The following is an 18,061-nucleotide window of genomic DNA, read 5'->3' as shown; positions in this document are numbered from 1 at the left end:
GGGCAATTTTGCGCTATACAAAAACCCATATAGATAGCTAGAAATGGCCGCCACGCCAGACGGAGGCCCCCGTCCAACGCCATTCCAGGGATTCAGCGAAGAACAAGTGTCAAGGTGGGACTGGCCTCAACCAGGTAGGTGGCCTACAACCTACCCCTCTTTTGCACAGGGAAGCTTTCCTTTGTGTCCATATAGACAGGGTACGCAGTGGCTCCAGCAGCTCCCCGCTACCCCGTCAGCACCCCCTGCCACCTCCTCGGTCAGTGAAGAGGTCTTCTTCGAGAGATTCCTCGGACTCGTGAGGTCACCTCGGATGGGGGAGTGTTAGGCAGAAACCTGTGCAGTTCCCTTAGAGACCACTGCAAAAGATTTAGGACTACAGGTGTTTGGCAGTAAACCCAATTGTTAGCATCCTGCACCACCCAGATTTACCTGGTAGCTGTGGCTGAGCAGTCAGACTTCTCTCAAGATGAGTTAGGCAGTATATAGAGTATACACAATAGGTACAGGGATACAGTAGCACAAGCAAACACTGACCAGAGCTTTGGTGTAAAAGTATATAATTATTTATTTAAAGACACACTTGTAAATTACACTAGCACACAAAGAGGTAAGTAAACTCAACACACAGTCACTATTATATATATACAACCCTAATTACTTATTAGACAAGTCTTAGTGAGAAACACCACTTATTTTCAGACAGAGGTGACCGCTTAACATAAGATGGCACTCTAATAAGTTATAGAAACAGGGAGGGAAAAGGCAAAGTTATGAAATCACACAATTTCAATACTTTGCAAAGAACCACAGTAAGGCAGGTTAGGCAAAGTCCACTGGAGAGCAAGGAAGTTCAAATGCCAGGCCCACTCTTAGAGAGAGCAAGCGAAATGTGTCCAGGATCACACAGTGGGGTTATGCCCAAAGAGTCTTTGTAGATAGTTCATAAAAGATTGAGATCAAGTCAGGAAAAGTTAGTTAACGGGCCCCAGGCCAACCCAGGTTAGAAAGTCGAGGATTTACTGTCACCCCGAACGATCTGTCGCAAGGGAAGCCAGGCGGGACACAGTACCTGAAAATGGGAAGAATGCTCCAGCGGGGGCAGTTGTTCCTGGCAGCGGGTGCAAGTCAGTGTTTCGTCTAGAGGAAGAGGGGGTCTGGACGTGGAGGAAAGCTGAAGGTCGTACTGCCAGGGAAGAAACCAGCCGCGGAGTTTCCCGGTTACAAGGTATCACCCTTTTCTTCGCGGTAGTGGTATACCGTGGTATTCCGGTTGCCGGGGTGCTTGGCACGGCAAGGTGGCCACGAGATGGTCCAGGAAGGCGAAAAGACGGGCAAACTGGTTATCCCCACCAGTCAAAGGAAGAAGACTCTCCGGGCTGGAGATCTCCTCTGTCGTCGGGAAAAGTGGTGAGACTAGTCAGCAGGGCTCCACCGGTGGTGTCGCCGTTGCAGGTCGGCTCGGCTTCTCCCTCCTCGGATTCTTTAGGTCCTGTGGCGACATCTGAAGTCCCAGTCCCCAAAGCCCTGCTTTTATGCAGAAAACCCCCATTCATTCAGCCTAGCTGTCACTCAAACATGCTAAGTGGTGAGCCGGGCGGCTCACCACTTGGGCCAATCACACAATAGTGCGACTTGAGTTGCCAAGGCAACTCAGTCCAGGGTGCCTAAACCCCCTCCCACACCCCCTGTGGTACCCAGACAGAGTGGCACCACTTTTGGGGGCTTCTGTGGAGAAGCCCGCCAAAATGTGGAACAAAGGGCTCGACTTGGGTTGGAGTCACAGAAGCGAACACAAACGCCATTTTGGAACCAAGTTTCGGCAAAAAATACCAACCGGTGAATTTATATTAATTTAATAAACCGGCGGTATGTTCGAGGCTATATTAAAAAGTGGTAGCCTCGAACAACGTGAAAATCCCATAGGAATGTATTCGTGGTCGAATATAAAAAGTAGTATCCACTGCCACCAGCCAAAACTCGGTCGGGGGGGGACTGGACAGTGCCCCCTCGAACAACAGACCCCGGGGCAATCGAATTGCCCCGACCAGTACGTCCACAATATGATGGTTTGTACTGGTTCTGTTCACAATTTAAGACTAGTAAAGCCAATGGTGACTTTACATGTCCTGGGAGACAGTAGTCAGTCCCAGGGTATGGAGTCTATGTTAGGGGGTCGCTATGACACCCCTGGGTTACTGCACGGAGGGTGCTGTGTAACCCACATATCAAAAACACATGAAACCCTATGGGGTAAAGGGCCCTATCGCCCATAGAACACATACAAAGTCAAAGGAACACCTCAAATCATGTCTAAGAGTGGGAGGAAAAGAGTCTCACTCTTAGCAGGAGAAAAAAATAAACCCCAAAAATCCAGCAAAGCTGCTGGGGGGACTCACTAGGTTTGGGAAATTAGCCTTTACAGAGAATTCTCCCTAACAGGGGGTATCCTCAAAGACGCCATCAGGGAAGTCCTTCCCGCAATGCTAGCAGCACCACAGATGCCTCCGTCAGTGCCCCAGGCCCTGGCGCAGCTGCCTCCTCCGGTTCCCCAGCCTACTCCTCAGGCAGCTCCGTACCAGCCTCCGCCACCTCCTCAGCCTCCAGCCGCGGTCCATGTACCCCAACCTCCGGCACCAACTACTACTCCTCCACCACAGGATCCCACAGATCCACAGGATACGGGTAAGGAGGAGGATCCGGACGCGCCATCCTCAGCCAGGGCCTTCCATGAATGTCTTGCTGGGCTGGCTGAGTATCTGGGCCTACCCCAACCCGAAGTCGAGCAGCCGGCAGAGGGGGTTCTGGCGGAAGTCCTCACATGACGCCCCTCTGCAAAATTGGGGATTCCTTTGCAGACCGATGTAGTCTCCCTGGCCAAGAAGGGCTGGCTCAAACCCCACTCAGCCCAGCCGGTCACTCGACGCCTGGACGCCAAGTACATGCAGATGGAGGTGGATACACTCTTGCTCTCGGGCCATCCTCAGCCACACTCCTCGGTGATCGCTGCGGCATCACTATACTCCAAGCCTCAGTCGTCCTCAGCCTCCTCCTCTGCGGCGCTACTAGGCAAGGAGGAGAAGATCTTGGAGGCATACGGCAGGAAACTCTATTCCAACGCTTCCGTACATCTTCGTCAGACCAACGCAGATGCCATGCTGGCTGCTGCCAACCAAAGATTATGGCGGGAATTTGCGGACTTCCTTCCGGAACTCCCCGCCCAGAGCCAATCACGCTTTAAGGCGGGGCTACCCAAGGCCAAGCTTGTAGCGCATGATCTCATGGAATCCACCGTGGCCCATATTGACACCTCTGGCCGTGCCATCTGTATCGCCACGGTCATGAGAAGGACAGCCTGGCTCCGGGCAACAAAGTTCAACCTGGATGTCCAGGAACACATATTAGATCTACCATCCAAGGGGGCGGGGACCTTTTCCACTCATCCACGGATGAAGAGCTGGACAAAAAGGAATAATCGCTCACAAACAGCCAAGTCTTTATCCATCTTGACAAAGACCACACCCAAATCGTGCTCCCAATCTCAGCAGCGCTCCGAGAGGGGTCGTACATGCGGAGGATTCAGAGTCTTCCAGGAGCGTAGATCCAGGCAGCCGGACCGCTCGCTGTCTCAGAGTTGGCGCAAGCAACAGAAAGGGGTGGGGGGAGTATGGGCTTTTTCCAGTCCCCCTCCACCGCAACAGCCTCCGAGGGAAAGAAGGCATCACATGCCCCTTCGGGTCCATGTGTCTCCGGGGGGCAGTGGGGAAAAGGCTTGCTCTCCATGCACATTTCTGGCACCGGAATATCGCAGACCCCTGGATCTTTTCAGTAGTATCCACGGGGTACCGCCTCTCTATCCCAGCCTCTCCTAACTCCTCCCCTCCAGTCCCACAGGTTGGGACAGCAACTCTTTTGGCGGAGATACGGTCGCTCGTGAAGAGCCAGGCAGTGGAGGAAGTCCCAGCCTCCTAGCGAGGCTTTGGTTTTTACTCAAGGATTTTGGCCATTCAGAAGAAGAACCAGGCGGGCCTGAGAGTTGTGCTGGACCTTTCCACCCTCAACCTCTCCTTACCCCTGCAAAGATTCAAGATGGTTACACCAGCTTTTATAGGGGACAAGGGAGACTGGATGTGCTCCCTGGACGTGAAGGACGCGTACACGTCCCGATTTGGCAGCCCCATCGTTCTTTCCTTCAGTTCAGGATCATGGGCTACCATTTTCAGTACAAGGTCCTTCCGTTTGGCCTCAACTCGGCCCCCAGGGTCTTCACCAGGCTCATGAATGCAGTGGCGGCCCTCCTCAGAGCTCATGTCTACCCATACCTGGACGACTGGCTCGCCGGGTCTTCATCTCCGGAAGCTGTTCACCACTCTTCCCATGCCCTTATGATCACTGCACGATCTGGGCTTTTTGCTCAATCTCAAGAAGTCGCAGCTGCAACCCATGGAGACTAACATTTTTGGGCCGCATCTGGGACACGTGCTCCCAGAAGGTATTTCCTTCGGAGGACAAAATCTCAGCTATCAGGAGAGCCACCACCCACTTCCTCAACAGAGAGGTGACCTTGGCATGGTGATACCAACATTTCCTGGGTCTAATGGCAGCGGTCCTATTAGCCGTCCTGCACACAAGACTAAGGATGAGGAGGATTCAGCTGCACTTTGCGGCCTCATGGAACCAGGAGCAGGGCTCTCAATCCAAGATGATCAATGTTCCTCCATCTTTCCACCCTGACCTAACTTGGTGGTCCAGAGACTGCAACCTACGGATGGGCAAGCCCTTTTGAACGCCCACTACACAGGCCACTGTCACCATGGATTCCTCTCTCGAGGGCTGGTGAGCCACCCTGGACGTTCTCTCTGTCCACGGCACCTGGACTCGCCTGGAGCAGGAATACCACATCAATTGGTATTCTGGCTAGCGCTCAAGGCATTCCTACCACTTCTCAGGGGCAAGGTTGTCCTCATCCAGACGGACAACTCGACCAGCATGTACTACGTCAACAAGCAGGGAGGCACCAGATCCCCTCCTCTGTGCAGACTGGCGATCAACATGTTGGAATGGGCCCCGGAAAACGACATTTTCCTCACGACAGTCCACCTCCCAGGGGAATCAAACCGGGAGGCGGACAGGCTCAGCAGACTGGGAGTGGATAATTACGAGTGGCAGCTAAACAACCTCGTTATTCAGGAGATCTTCAACAGTTGGGGTCACCCCCAGGTGGATCTCTTTGCCACCTGGCACAACAAGAAGTGTCCCCGGTTCGCATGCTGGCAAGGTCAGGGCTCTGGCCATGGTTTTCGGAGCTGCTCAGTCTCTCAGAAGTGTCCCTGATTCACCTCCCGACATGCCCAGCACATCTTCTGGCGCAGCAGGGGGCAGAGTCATCCACCCTGCGCCAGGGAACCTAGCCCTCGCAGCGTGGTACCTGAGCAGGTAACGCTGTGGCACTTCTGCCTCTCACAGGCCAATCTGGAAATCATAAAGGGCGCCAGGAGCAAGGCTACCAGGGCTCAGTACAAAAGCAAATGGACCAAATTCTGCCACTGGGCAGACTCCAAAGGAATCGACCCCCTGGCATGCACCATGGACGACATGCTCTCTTTCTCAGCGCACTTCGCCCACTCAGGCGTCCAGGTGGACACCTGCCGCACATACCACGCTGCCATTGGGGTTTACAGGAACTCGGAGGAAGGCATTTTCTCCTCCTCCAACCCTATCGTCAAGAAACACCTGACGGGACTCGCAAGGCTGTACCTGCCCGTCAAGAGACAGCACTCTGAGCCTCATTCCGAGATTGCAGGTAGTCATGGAGCTATTTGCGCCATGACTGCCTCCAATAACTGGTCCGGCACAGTTATGGGTCAATAGGGACTTACCGGTGTAGTCCGACCTTTGCAGGACCGGTAAGTCCCCATTGAAAAAGCCATTCCCCATTCCCATTTGAGCCCCCATAGGGCTCAATGGGAATGGAGAAGGCGCTAATAAGGGTACCGCAAATTGCGGTACCGTTATTGGCTCTGAATTCCCTTAACGGGTCCCGTCCATAACGCCTGGTCATACCAGGCGTTAAAGGAGGGACCCGCTAAGGGAACTCATAGTAGGGTGGTATGGGATTACCGGGACCGGTCTCCTTACCAGTGCCCGGTATCCCTTACCGCCCCACTCGGAATGAGGCCCTCTGTGTAGGACCTTAACACAGTCTTGGGCGCTCTGGCGCACAAACCGTTCGAGCCTATGGCATCTGTGGACATCAGGCTGGTCACCATCAAGATGGCCTTATTAGTCTGCCTCACCTCGGCCTGTAGAGTCAGTGAAATCCAGGTGCTGGTCACCTCTGAACCATATACTACCTTTCACAAGGACAAAGTAGTCCTGCGGACACACCCGGCATTTCTGCCCAAGGTCCCGCATGCTTTCCACTTGAACGAAGAAATAGTACTTCCTATGTTTTTTCCCCCAAGGACGAAGGACAAAGAGATCTGCACTGCCTGTATGCCAGGCGTGCCCTGAAATTATTATTCCTGGACAGGACCAAGGGCTTCCGCAAATTGTACACCCTGTTTGTCACTTTCAGAGGCGCGAGGCGCAAGACCGGGCTATCAGGCCTCTAAGTCTTCCATATGCCGCTGGTTTGTCTCTGCCATCAAGGAAGTGTATGAGGGCCAGCACAAGCCGCTTCCGGCCAACATGCATGCCCACGCAGTCGGGCCAAGGCAACGGCCATCGCATTTCAACGGCATGTCCCTTAGCAAGTCGTAGGCAGGGTGGCCACTTGGGTCCCTCCCTCGGCTTTCTGCAAGCATTACTGTTTGGATGCCGGCTCTAAATCTGATGCAGCTTTCAAACAGGCGGTTCTCGGGACCTATTTGCTTAAGGAGGGTCTCCTCTTCACCCTGGGGCTACAATCAGATGTAATCGCCCATACAATATGGAGGAAAGGGGATGGGAAGTAAGAGTAATTATAAGTTACTCACCGTAGTGACTAACATACTCTTAGTTCATAGTCCCCGCTCCGCAGTTCCAAAACAAATAAGCAATTACTGATTTGTAACCATAAATTCCTTGATAACAAAAAGTTCCAACATAGTTCTTTGTCAGCATGCTGTCACGCTGAGCCTTGGCCGTTAATCCGCGGAAGCTGCTGAACCCCACCAGACCCTCAAAGATGTGAAACACTCAACTCTTGTTTCCACAGCTAAGTATCTCACACCCCTAGGGGAAAGGGGGAATGGAGAAAATAACAAAAAACAGACACCTTCCGGACCTCCGGACCCTCAGGATGATCTGCAGCATGGGAGGAAAGCACAGGTTATGACAACATGGAAATTGTTAATTAATGCATTTCCCACTGAATATGACCACTTTTACTGCATACCTCTTTATCCTCTGCAGAATGCTCAGAGGATGAATGTAAGCCCTTGTTTAAAGTAACACACAATACAGTCTCTCCAACTTGAAACAAAGTTTGCTTCTTCACTTAGTAATTTGTTCAGTGTTATCCTGTTTGCCAGATGCTAGAATGTACATAGTTTTTAAAAGCAGTTCCAGAAAATGTTCTATACTTTAGACTGTCAGCAAATTTCTACAACAACTAGAAAAATATTGGGAAGAGGCATAGATAACACAAGTGAATGTTAATTTGAATTGCTTTCCTTGCAGATGTACTAATGTTTAACCGCGCTCCTGTCTCCACGGATTAAAGGAATCCGTCACCACGCAAATAAGTTCAGTTCACTGGGTTTTTTGCTTTTCACATATAAAACCAATAAACATTTGCTTTTCACAAGCATAAGAAAAGGAAAACTCCATAACAAAGTTGATCACGAGAATGGAATCTCTTCTTGTTGACTTTGTGTATATTGAAAATAAGAATGTTCAACACACAGCTGACACTCAAATGGGTTTCCGAATGCATTCAGTGCGGGCGGCAACAAGAACCTGATTATTAAAACAGGAACTGTGCATGCCTGCTAGCCGTTTACGGCTGACACTTAATCACAGCTGTCAACAGAATAAACAAATATAGCCGTGTCTTTCAGCACACGAGCGTTACCAATACGCTTCAATGTGCAGAGAGTCAATTAAGGAAAAAAAAACAGCTTCTACAATAAACCTTCTGTGACTCTCCATAGGCGTGGGCAGCCTTGAACAGACTTCAATAGATTCGGGGCTCGTGCACTCGCAGTTCATATTAAATGCGCAATATAACCAGCGCTATGAACCTAAATATATACAAGCTGCACAAATAGTTATTTTAAAGAGGGAATGTCTTGAAACCTAGTTTTCACCAACACGCTCAGCAAATGGTTCAAACAGTTGTACTTCACAAATAAAAATATCAGTCTTTAGTCACTTATCTTAATGGACGGTTCATTCACTTCTTCTTGTTAAACCAGCTACCAGTTCTTAACTATACTTGAATGATTCTTGCTTCTGCGAACTCCTGCTCCTGTAGAAACAGATTTAGGCCCAAAACACTGGATAACCTGAAATGCCAGACCTGCTCAGCTGTTGAAAAACTATGAAAGGCAGTTGGAATTCCCTTCCACCAAACAAAAGGAATTTCCAGCCAATCGGCTCACTGACTTTGTCCTCCATCTTGGCTTGGGTTCCTATCAGTACACTAAATTGAAGTTAAGGAAACCTTCACAAATAAAATATGACACCAACATTTTCTCCTAAATTAATTTCCAAAACTAATTAACCCACACATAGGACCTACCTTAATATATATAAACATTCCCAGAAGACAATTCAAAGAAGGTAGCAGGCGCTCGTCTCCAGAAAGAACATGGCATGATAACCTGTTCTGAGATGAGTTTGCAGCACACGCTTTTTGCTCACTGTACCTTTCACATCTGGGAAATATCCATTTGCATATCAGTCTTTGTCCCGCCCACATGGGCAGTCCAACACCGAAATGCTATGGCAATTCCTCTCTGAACAAGAGTACCAAAAGCAACCCCATACACGTGTTTCAGCCTTGTTGGGCCTCATCAGTGAGGTGAAGCTTTGTCTCTCTGAGCACAGTGAGCAGGGAGTCCACGTCTGGTTGCCCCCAGATAACTCAGGGTGACCAACCCCAAGTTCCTTGCAAACATTTCAAAGAAGGTAGCGGGCGCTCCTCTCCAGAAAGACAATCCTGACACATGCTTCTGTAACAGTTCTAGTTCCAAAGATCTAGAGCACTTCTACAGCAATCTTATACGGTTCTTTCTTCAGCAATGAACACTTTGCCAGGATAATTTGTTAACACCACTTCACAGCGCTTGATCAATTTCCTCCTGCTTTACTTCCATGCCAGACCTACTACTTAAATCACTCCTGCTGTACTCCCATTCCAGGCCTGCTACTTCAATGTTCGCTGTTCGGGTACACTCCCCTGCCTGAACAGTCTTTTACAAACAAGTCCCCCTGTGGCTAAGATCAGCTTACAACAACTCCGCAGTGCTTCTCACTTTACAACATCAGGCTTTTAGCACATTTTCAGGGAAGGCAAGATTTGTGTTGGTGCTCTTTAGTACACTTTTGTGATTTCCCAAACCTCTGTAAATTATGCTCTTATTTCTGAATAGCCTTTACCAGAAGGGCATCCTTCTTGCGACTTTTGTTTCCCCACCTCAACCAAACATCCAGAATTATATGGTTTTATTGTGATTCTTCCTTGGCTTTGACGATGTGGGTTTTTACCAGCTTTTGCTATGTACTTCTTCAAATATGGGCAATAAGCTTTACACACTTTGGGACTTTCATTTGCCCCCTCCTGACTTTGGCAATGTTGGTTGGTTTTAAATTGCAGTTTTTTTCCTTTATTTAGCTTGTGTAATGGTTGATTGCATTAAGTTGTTGCTGGGTTTTAAATAAACGTGCATGCTTAAGGTCAGTCATTTGGCTTAACATAATCCTGTTTTCTCTGTTTTCTGCCAGTAATTTGGTGCTCAAAATTGCCTTCTGTCTTATTTTCACACATACACGATTGCTTTCACCAGCAACGAGCATGCAAGCGGTCACGGAGAGCTCTAGTGTCACAATCACTTGGTGAACTTGCTGGGTAAGACTTGCACGTCCGTTTCCCTTGCTGCACATAGGTTCTTCGCTTCAGCAACTCCTCGCGATCTGGCAATCTGCTGGTTTCAGTTTGCCACCGCCCACGCCACTCTTTCATGGAGCTTCATTTGCTCTGGAGGCTCTCCGGTGCTCGCCTGACACCGAGGATAGCCTTGTGGGGAGGAAAGCTTTTCTAACTTTTGCTTCCTGGTTGTGCAGCCTCTCTCACACTTCCCGCTGTGACCTCTGCAATTAAGGCTTCTGGAGGCAAAGACCCTCTCAGGGCCGCTGCTCAACCGTGGTCCTGGCGTCGTCGTCTTCCTCCTCCAGTCTCTGTTTCTGCTGCAGCGTGGAGAGTTCCCAACTATTCCTGCTACAGCTACTGCTCTGCTCCTTCTTCTCACTAATGGCCTGCACCTGAGGGGGCCTTTTAAACCTGCCCAGTCTCCCTCAGGTGTGGGTCACTCCCATTAACAAGCTGCACTTTGCAGTTCTGTTCCTCTTCAGCCCACTTCTTAGTCCCAGTACTTCCAGCAATTATGGGACTTGAAGTCCCTAATGCAAATATCAGGTTTTATAGCTTGATTTTTGATCTCAAACTCCTCAATACTATTCTCTACAGGAATATCATAAGGATCAATCACAAGACTTGATTTCATAGAGAAATAAAGATTTTTAGAGTTTAAGTTATGAGTCACAGACTCCTTTTCACTGTACCTTTGGGAATTAGGGGAGCTTCTAGCTCTATACGTCTGCATGGGTTTGGAAGGGATTTAATTTCTCCCAATGCCCAAGGGTTTTTGAATGTTTTCACCCATTTTAGGATGTTCAACTTGGGTAGAAAAAAGATTGTTCTAACAAGCTATTACATAATTTGGCATTGAGGGAATGTCTTCCCTAGCGAAAGACAAATACTGCGTCTAATCTGACGGACTCCTCGTATTCTCTGGGCTCTTTCTCCTCCTAGATGATCCTCCCACAGAAACCCCTCCCCAACCCCAAGATCAGGATCAGAAAGTGTTTGCCATTCCCTGGTCTGCCTAGAGGAGACTTTAGGCAGAGCCTCTGTGAGGACTCCGCAGGATTCATCACAACATCTTGACTGGTGTCTCCTCTGATCCTACCTGGAGTTGTTTGCTGTTCCATCCACACCTGTGGGGTAAAACAGGGATTTACCTTTTCTTTCACCATACAAGTGGATAACCTACTGACTTTGTCCGAATGACTTCTATGGAACTTTCAACTCACCCTAGAAATTATTTTGCCCGTACTTACCTACCCCTGACCCTGTACCCACAAGAAGTTAATGGATTACAAGGCCAAGAAGTGGAATGTTTGTACTGAACAGTGATTTTTAATGTATTTTTAAAGTTATGCTTTTCTCTCTTGCAAAAGTGAAAACTGCTTTCACTCTATCAAATTTTGGTGACTATTTTTCCTAGGAGTGAATTGCAGTGTTAATTGTTTCAAAAATGTATCTGGATTTTTTGGAGGCCTTCGGCTGCGTTTCTGAATTGTTTTCTACAGTCTAACACTGTCTGTGATTATGATGTGGGTATTTGTATTCTTAAAATACTACACCCCAGAGGGCCAGAATGAATGTGGATTGTTGGTGTTGTCTAAAATGTCTGGTTTGCTTTTTTCCACCCCTTTTCTATAGGGCCTAAAGCTATATACGTATAGGGCCTACAAAATGTAGCAAGTGTGTGTTGTCGTTTGGACATGTATTGTTGTTGTACATGCACTAGAGTATTTAACTCTGTTTAGAATGTCTGTTTCCCTGTTCCACCCCCATTCCTCCTTGGTCACTATATGCTGCGTGCTGATCTGTGATATTGGACCCACATTAAAGTATACGGATGAGGAGTCTTCAAAGACATAGCTGTTTTTATACATATAATGTGTATTATATGCTCAAGTACTTATTTAAACTAAGAGATCATTATGTGTAACATAATAAATTGATATATTTGTCATTTTATCCGTATGGATCGGAAGGCCCTCACTTAAGGCTACTGCCTGTCCAGGCCCATATCTCTGCAGCCTCTGATGATCACACCATTATCACCCCTGAGGCAGGCAACAAACCTTTCTTTACAGCCTGCACACAAGCCTTAGAAGCAGGCTTGTAACGAGAACACAGAGCTCGATCTCCGCTCAAAAATGGGCGCCTCATCATACAGCATCTTCTTTAGAGCCCTCTGCAGATCCAACAACAGGGTGTGTGCGAGGAACACACCAATGTCGCGTTGCCTTGAGGCAGTGATTGGATACACCAAAAGCCATACAAAAGGCTGGATATGGGCCGGCAGGCTGAGCCGGCCCTCACTTAAGGCTCCTGCCTGTCTAGGCATGGATGGGTGCAGGGCGCAACATACACTCCCTCGCCATACCTTGGAACTTCAATATGACTCTAATATCATGGATCAACTACATAGTCCTAAGACTATGCAATTCGCTAAACCTCTGCTACTGCTAGCGCAGACCTATGAACAGTTCACCAATACCACAGTTACCCACAAGTTGCAATGTACCATCTCTGCTTGTACAGATTCAACGGAGCTCCAGCAAAGTCCCAGCGAGAACCGGACCGCTGATCTTCCTGGATCTACACCTGCGTTGGGAGCATTTACCTACAATGGCCCAAAGTACTTGACAATGCCACACACCGCTCTCGGTTCCAGCTCAGAAGGTAAGCGCATGTCTGATGATGCGCACACTTGTTTGAGGCGAGTCATTCACCTCAGCTGCGCCCCCTACATTCTGCCTCCACTCCCCACCTGCTTTCTGCCCCCAGCTATATCACCAACGCCACCCAAGCTTTCCCCTTCTGCCCCACCTTGCAAAACCTCTCCCAGCAGACACACCTCAACCACTGTTGAAGTATACCCCTTTGTTCTTATCAAGAATAGTGCTTTAACTGCTGCATCGCCTACGCTGTTATACACCCTCAAACAACATGGATACATACCATTGTATGTACAGTCTTGCACGGCTCAGACCGCTTCATCCATCTATCCATTTGCACTTCGCTGCCCTGCCCCCTTCCTACTCCCTCCATCTTCCCACCTGCACCCGCAACCAACCTATATGTTCAAGGACCACAGCACCTGGCGCCCCAGGCACAGACACCACGTCTGGCTCCCTTCTCACTCCACCTTCTGTAACCCTACCTAATATTCTCTGTGCTTTCATTAACGCTCGCTCACTTGTTGCTCTTGCCACAGACATTTTTGACCTCACAATTAACAAATTTAACATCCTAATCATCACTGACACTTGGATTCATGAGGCAGCAGGCCTACCCTCTCTATTGCCATTCCTCCCAATTAAGCCATTCTAATCAATAAGGGTTGCATAATCGAAATAATCTGTAAAGATAGTCTCTCAATTCATAACTTAACTTCAGCCACTCTCCCTAATGGTCAGTCCCTTCCAGCGAAACTATCCTTGACTCCCACTTCCACCATCACCCTACAAATCCTCTATAGGCCACCTGGGCCTAGCAGTGCATTTGAGAAATACCACACTCCTCTCCTCTTGGGCACCCTTAAATCCAAGTCTAAAATCCTTGCTATGGGAGTTTTCAACCTGATCTTAATGACAAAGCCATATCCCTTGCACACGCAACCTCCGCCTTTGGCTTTTCCCCAAAAGTCCTTGAGCCTACTCACACCCTAGGGTGTACGTTGGATTGTCTATTGGATCATAACTGCAACACCACAGTCCTAGGATGTACCCCTTGAGCCTGGTCAGATGATCATCTTATCCCCTTCTCCATCCCCCTCAAGCCAAACCCACACCATGCCTTCACCAAAACTCCCCTGTCCTCTCCAGATCCACACGTAACCTCCCCTCTGATCGCCTACAGCCGGTGCTTGCTCATCTCCCCATGCCATGCAAGTGGATCTCTTGGTTAACCAATAAAACAATGCTCTCTCTCATGCCATCAAAACGTTTGCCCCCCTCGAAGAATATGTGCCTAAACTCTCCAAAGACTCCAACGTATGGTTCACCCCAACACTACAAACTTTGACAGCCAAGTACGTGCCATTGAATCCTCCTGGCGCAAACACCCCTCACCCTACAACAAATCTCGCTTTACTGCCATTTCCAAGACTTTAAAAAACGATTCAATCGGCTAGTGCAGTGACCTACAATTCCTGTACTGCGGACGCCAAATCCAATACCCGGGAACTCTTCACTATCCTACGAGAGGTTGAATCACCAGTGCCCCCAAACCCTTCTGTCATCATGAATGACAACTGGTGTAACGATGTCCAGAATGTACTGCGGTATCTGGTAATATTATCCCCACCAAAATTATCGCCGTATATATGGTTGTTTGGAACGGCCATAGGCGATATTTTGGGGGGGGGATCATTTTGGGTTTTTTGGAAGCAGGGGTTGCGGGGGGGTCCCCCGCTCCTTTAAAAATAATGCAGGGGTTGCTGGAGTGTCCCCCGCAGGTTCCATGCCATAATATCGCTGCGAAAATATGGTGATATTTTTGTATGGTGATATTTTTACGGGGATATTAACACAACAAACCTGTACTGCTGGCAAAATAACATCAGTACAAAACAAGATTCAGATGAAACTAGCGAACACCACTACTACCTCGCTTCTTCACAATCCAACTCCCCCTCCAACCCACGCCCCCTTTCCATTTCCTTTCTGTCACGGAATCAGAAGTTTCCAGCCTTCTCAAAGGCATTAAGCCTTCCCGCTGTCAAGGTGACATCAGTCCTACACTTCATCAAAAATGAACTGACCTTCTGCTCCCTCACATCACTGCCATCATCAACGCCTCCTCCGCTGAATGCTCTGTCCACGCAGCACTGAAATAATCATGGATCTCTCCTAACATTAAGAAGCAGTCACTCGACCTAACAATACCAACCAACTATCGGCCTATCACAACCGTCCTTTTTTTCTAAAAATCTTGGACACAGCTGCCCATATCCACATCCAGCAACACCTTGAGCAAAACAACATCCTCAGCCCCCGACAATCTGACTTCTGCCCCAGACATGGGACTGAAATGTCCTTCCTTGACCTCATGAACCAGCTTGACGACTCCAGAGACGCCAGAAATCTGTTCCTCCTTATGGTCCTCGACCTGGTCGACCACTCAGTCCTATTTCACCACCTCACTGCTTTCGACACCTTCTTGCTAGATGCAGCTAAATGGATTGCTTCCTTTTTGGCTGATCGCCCCTCCTGAGTCTTCTCTAACAACCACCTTTCCAGTCCTACAGCCTCCACCTGTGGAGTCCCCAAAGGATCCTGTGTTGCACCCACTCGCTATAACACTAAGCCTTTTTTTGACCTGCTGAGCTCGCTTAACATCAAAACCACTAACTATGCTGAGGACACCCAGATTCTCCTCTCTCTCACTGGCAACCACCGCACTGACTTTCGGAAAGTCAACACCCTCTCCTATGTCTCAATGAAACAACAGAGCTTTTTCTCATCGGCAACCCCTCCCTTCTCTCCAAACTCAGTCTAGGCTAGCAAGCATTGACTATTGACAACCATAACATCCAAATCTCCTCAAACGTCAAAATGCTTGGTATCCACTAAGACTCAACATGTTCCGTCCTGTAAAAGCTATTGGCTCATAAGCAGCATACACTACAAAACTCAACACCAGCAGACCCTTCTTATCTTTCAACATTTGCATTAACATCGCTTGTGTCCTAGTTGGCTCCAAGTTAGACTACTACAATGCCCCTAGGTCTGTCCTTGGCCTACAGAAATGTGATTGCACCACTGCTGCCAGAAGAAAGGCACACTGGCTCCTCGTCTGGGGAAATAATACAATTCAAAATCCTATCCCTCACTCAAAGATGCCTCACCAACACCGCCCAAGCTACTTGTCCCACAGACTATCCAGATCCTCCTCCAACAGACCTACATGCCTTGCCTACAACAACAGACTTTTCACCCCAAGATACAAATGAGCCAGAGCAGGGGGCATTAGCTTCCCAGTTTCTGCCCCTTCGCTCTGGAACTCCCTCCCTCCTGGACTGAGTGCTGAACCATCCTTCTCCCGATTCCGGAAACAGCTAAACACGCACCCGTTTACCTAGCCTCCCCCGGACAATTTTGCCTTCTCTTCCCCACCTGTCCTCTCCTGTTCTCTGCCTGTAACTAGCACCTAGACGCCCTTGGGTTAAGTGCACTCCTCTGAATGTAAAATAAAATGTTTCTATGAATTGGTGCATTAACTCATTGTACCTTTTGTGTCGGCCTACCCCTTCCTGAGAGTTAAGCTGTGTTGCTCTGTCGTGCTACTTTCTTTAAAGATTGGTTGGGCATGCATCCATCTTTTTCTGGCTAGGATAGCTCCCCAACCCCCCTATCATCCCCCAGGTTAGTGGTTGTACAGGTCTCATCAGGGTCTGTGCAAAAATTGCCTGGGAGCAATATGGAAGCTTGTCTGAAACCTTCTATAAAAAGTCTATGCTATCAGTGTTATGGACCAATTACATTTCCAAATGTATAGATGTGGGATTGTGTGGCTCCTAAGACAATGAATAGGCAGACCTCTTTGAGTGGTCACTCTATAATTTGAACCTCAATGTTTTGTGCACCAGTATAGCCACCATCATCGAATGCGTTGAGAAAGGAGATGAAATAAGCACTTGTGCTCACCTCATGTTCTCTCTAAACCTGCATGACCAGTACTTGTCAAGCCTCTCTCGCAAGATTGACATATTCCAACCATGCATTTCAGATGGATTTTGTCCCCCCACATATTCCTCATCTTATTGAACCCACAAGGGTCCTTTAAGATGAGGTAACCGTATCTGAGATGGATGGGGATGCAGATCGTACTCGTACATCAATAATCAGACCGATTCAGGAAGTTAGTAAAACAGAACTGTTTTATTTTCAATTGTCTAAAACAGGGAGTACAACAGACATCATCCAACGTCGCACAAGCAATCTCAATCATTTCACGTAAAAAACACAGCTTTAGACTAAAAATGTGTCCTCACTGACATCCTGCTACATGGCAAACTACAAAAACCAACATAGGGATGTGATAGGCTTAAAATGAACATCTAAGTATACTTTCTATGGGTTATGGGGTTGTGATTGGGTCTCTAAGGTCAGGTGGACAACTAAGCCCACCCCTAATGCAAATCATCCACCGTGTCTTACTAATACACAACGTTCTATTGGCTTCTCAAACTATAGGGCTCCTTGCTACGTGGCCCTCTATAATTGGTTGGCACGCTTGTACCCTTCTGGAATAATCCACTCGCTAGCAGCACGCAAGCTGGTACCCCAGGTGCATGTGGTGGCTTTGATCATGCCTCCCCACCCAATTAGCCCAACATCCATTATCACTCCTGCAGTCTGCCAGTCAATTAAGCATTTGAACTCGGCCTTGCCGTAGCCTCTCGTCTCTGGGAATAAAAGGGAGTGAGATCAGGGCCTTATCTTCTGGTCTCGGTGTAGGTCGCCCCAAAGTCTATTTCCAACTTGATCATGTGACATGAGACCACGTTTTGAGCTCCTTTGTTGTATTTAATACTATTAAATGAGTAAAATCTGGCACCTCTGGTGTTTTCCCATTACACCTCAAACAGAAGCACATCTTGCTTCTCACGTTCATTGCATCTCCTCAAGTAGATAACCAGGCCCTCGGTGGCCTTGACTTTTGACACTGGGCCAGGCAAGCCTTCTCGAATCTTCATTCGCCATCAGCTATTTTATTCAACAGCGCCACACTTTCAGTCCTTCTATTCACGGGGTCCAATTTGCTAAAATGCGTGGTGGAATATCCAAATTCTATAAACACATATATATATTGGCGCATCGCCTGCAGTCTATTCCCTAGGTATAACCAGCCTTATGATTACTGAATTTCATTTTCTTAAGTGCTTCTCCGCACACGCAATCTTCATTTTGCTCCCAGAATGTTGCTCAATTCTCTACTTCGAATGGATTGTGTCCTCCCACGTATTCCTCATCTTCTGATAATTCGTTATCTACA

At 48.2% G+C, this 18,061-nt stretch overlaps 1 protein-coding gene across 3 annotated transcripts in view; it reads left to right on the top strand.

Annotated features, from left to right (window-relative positions):
* Positions 1-18,061, top strand: part of CNNM4 (cyclin and CBS domain divalent metal cation transport mediator 4) — a 938,359-nt gene that overhangs the window by 604,081 nt on the left and 316,217 nt on the right. The window contains exon 6 of one of the 3 annotated variants that reach the window (XM_069619069.1): positions 12,602-12,742. The exons of the other annotated variants lie outside the window; for them this stretch is intronic. Coding sequence (XP_069475170.1) covers positions 12,602-12,742 — 141 coding nt within the window. The remainder of the gene's footprint in view (positions 1-12,601; positions 12,743-18,061) is intronic. 3 annotated transcript variants of the gene reach the window in all.

This window comes from Ambystoma mexicanum, chromosome 10, assembly GCF_040938575.1.
Source record: "Ambystoma mexicanum isolate Mex_15411 chromosome 10, UKY_AmexF1_1, whole genome shotgun sequence".
Classification (NCBI taxonomy): domain Eukaryota; kingdom Metazoa; phylum Chordata; class Amphibia; order Caudata; family Ambystomatidae; genus Ambystoma; species Ambystoma mexicanum.
Note: the sequence above shows the minus strand (reverse complement) of the source record. Positions and strands in the feature narration are given on the sequence as shown.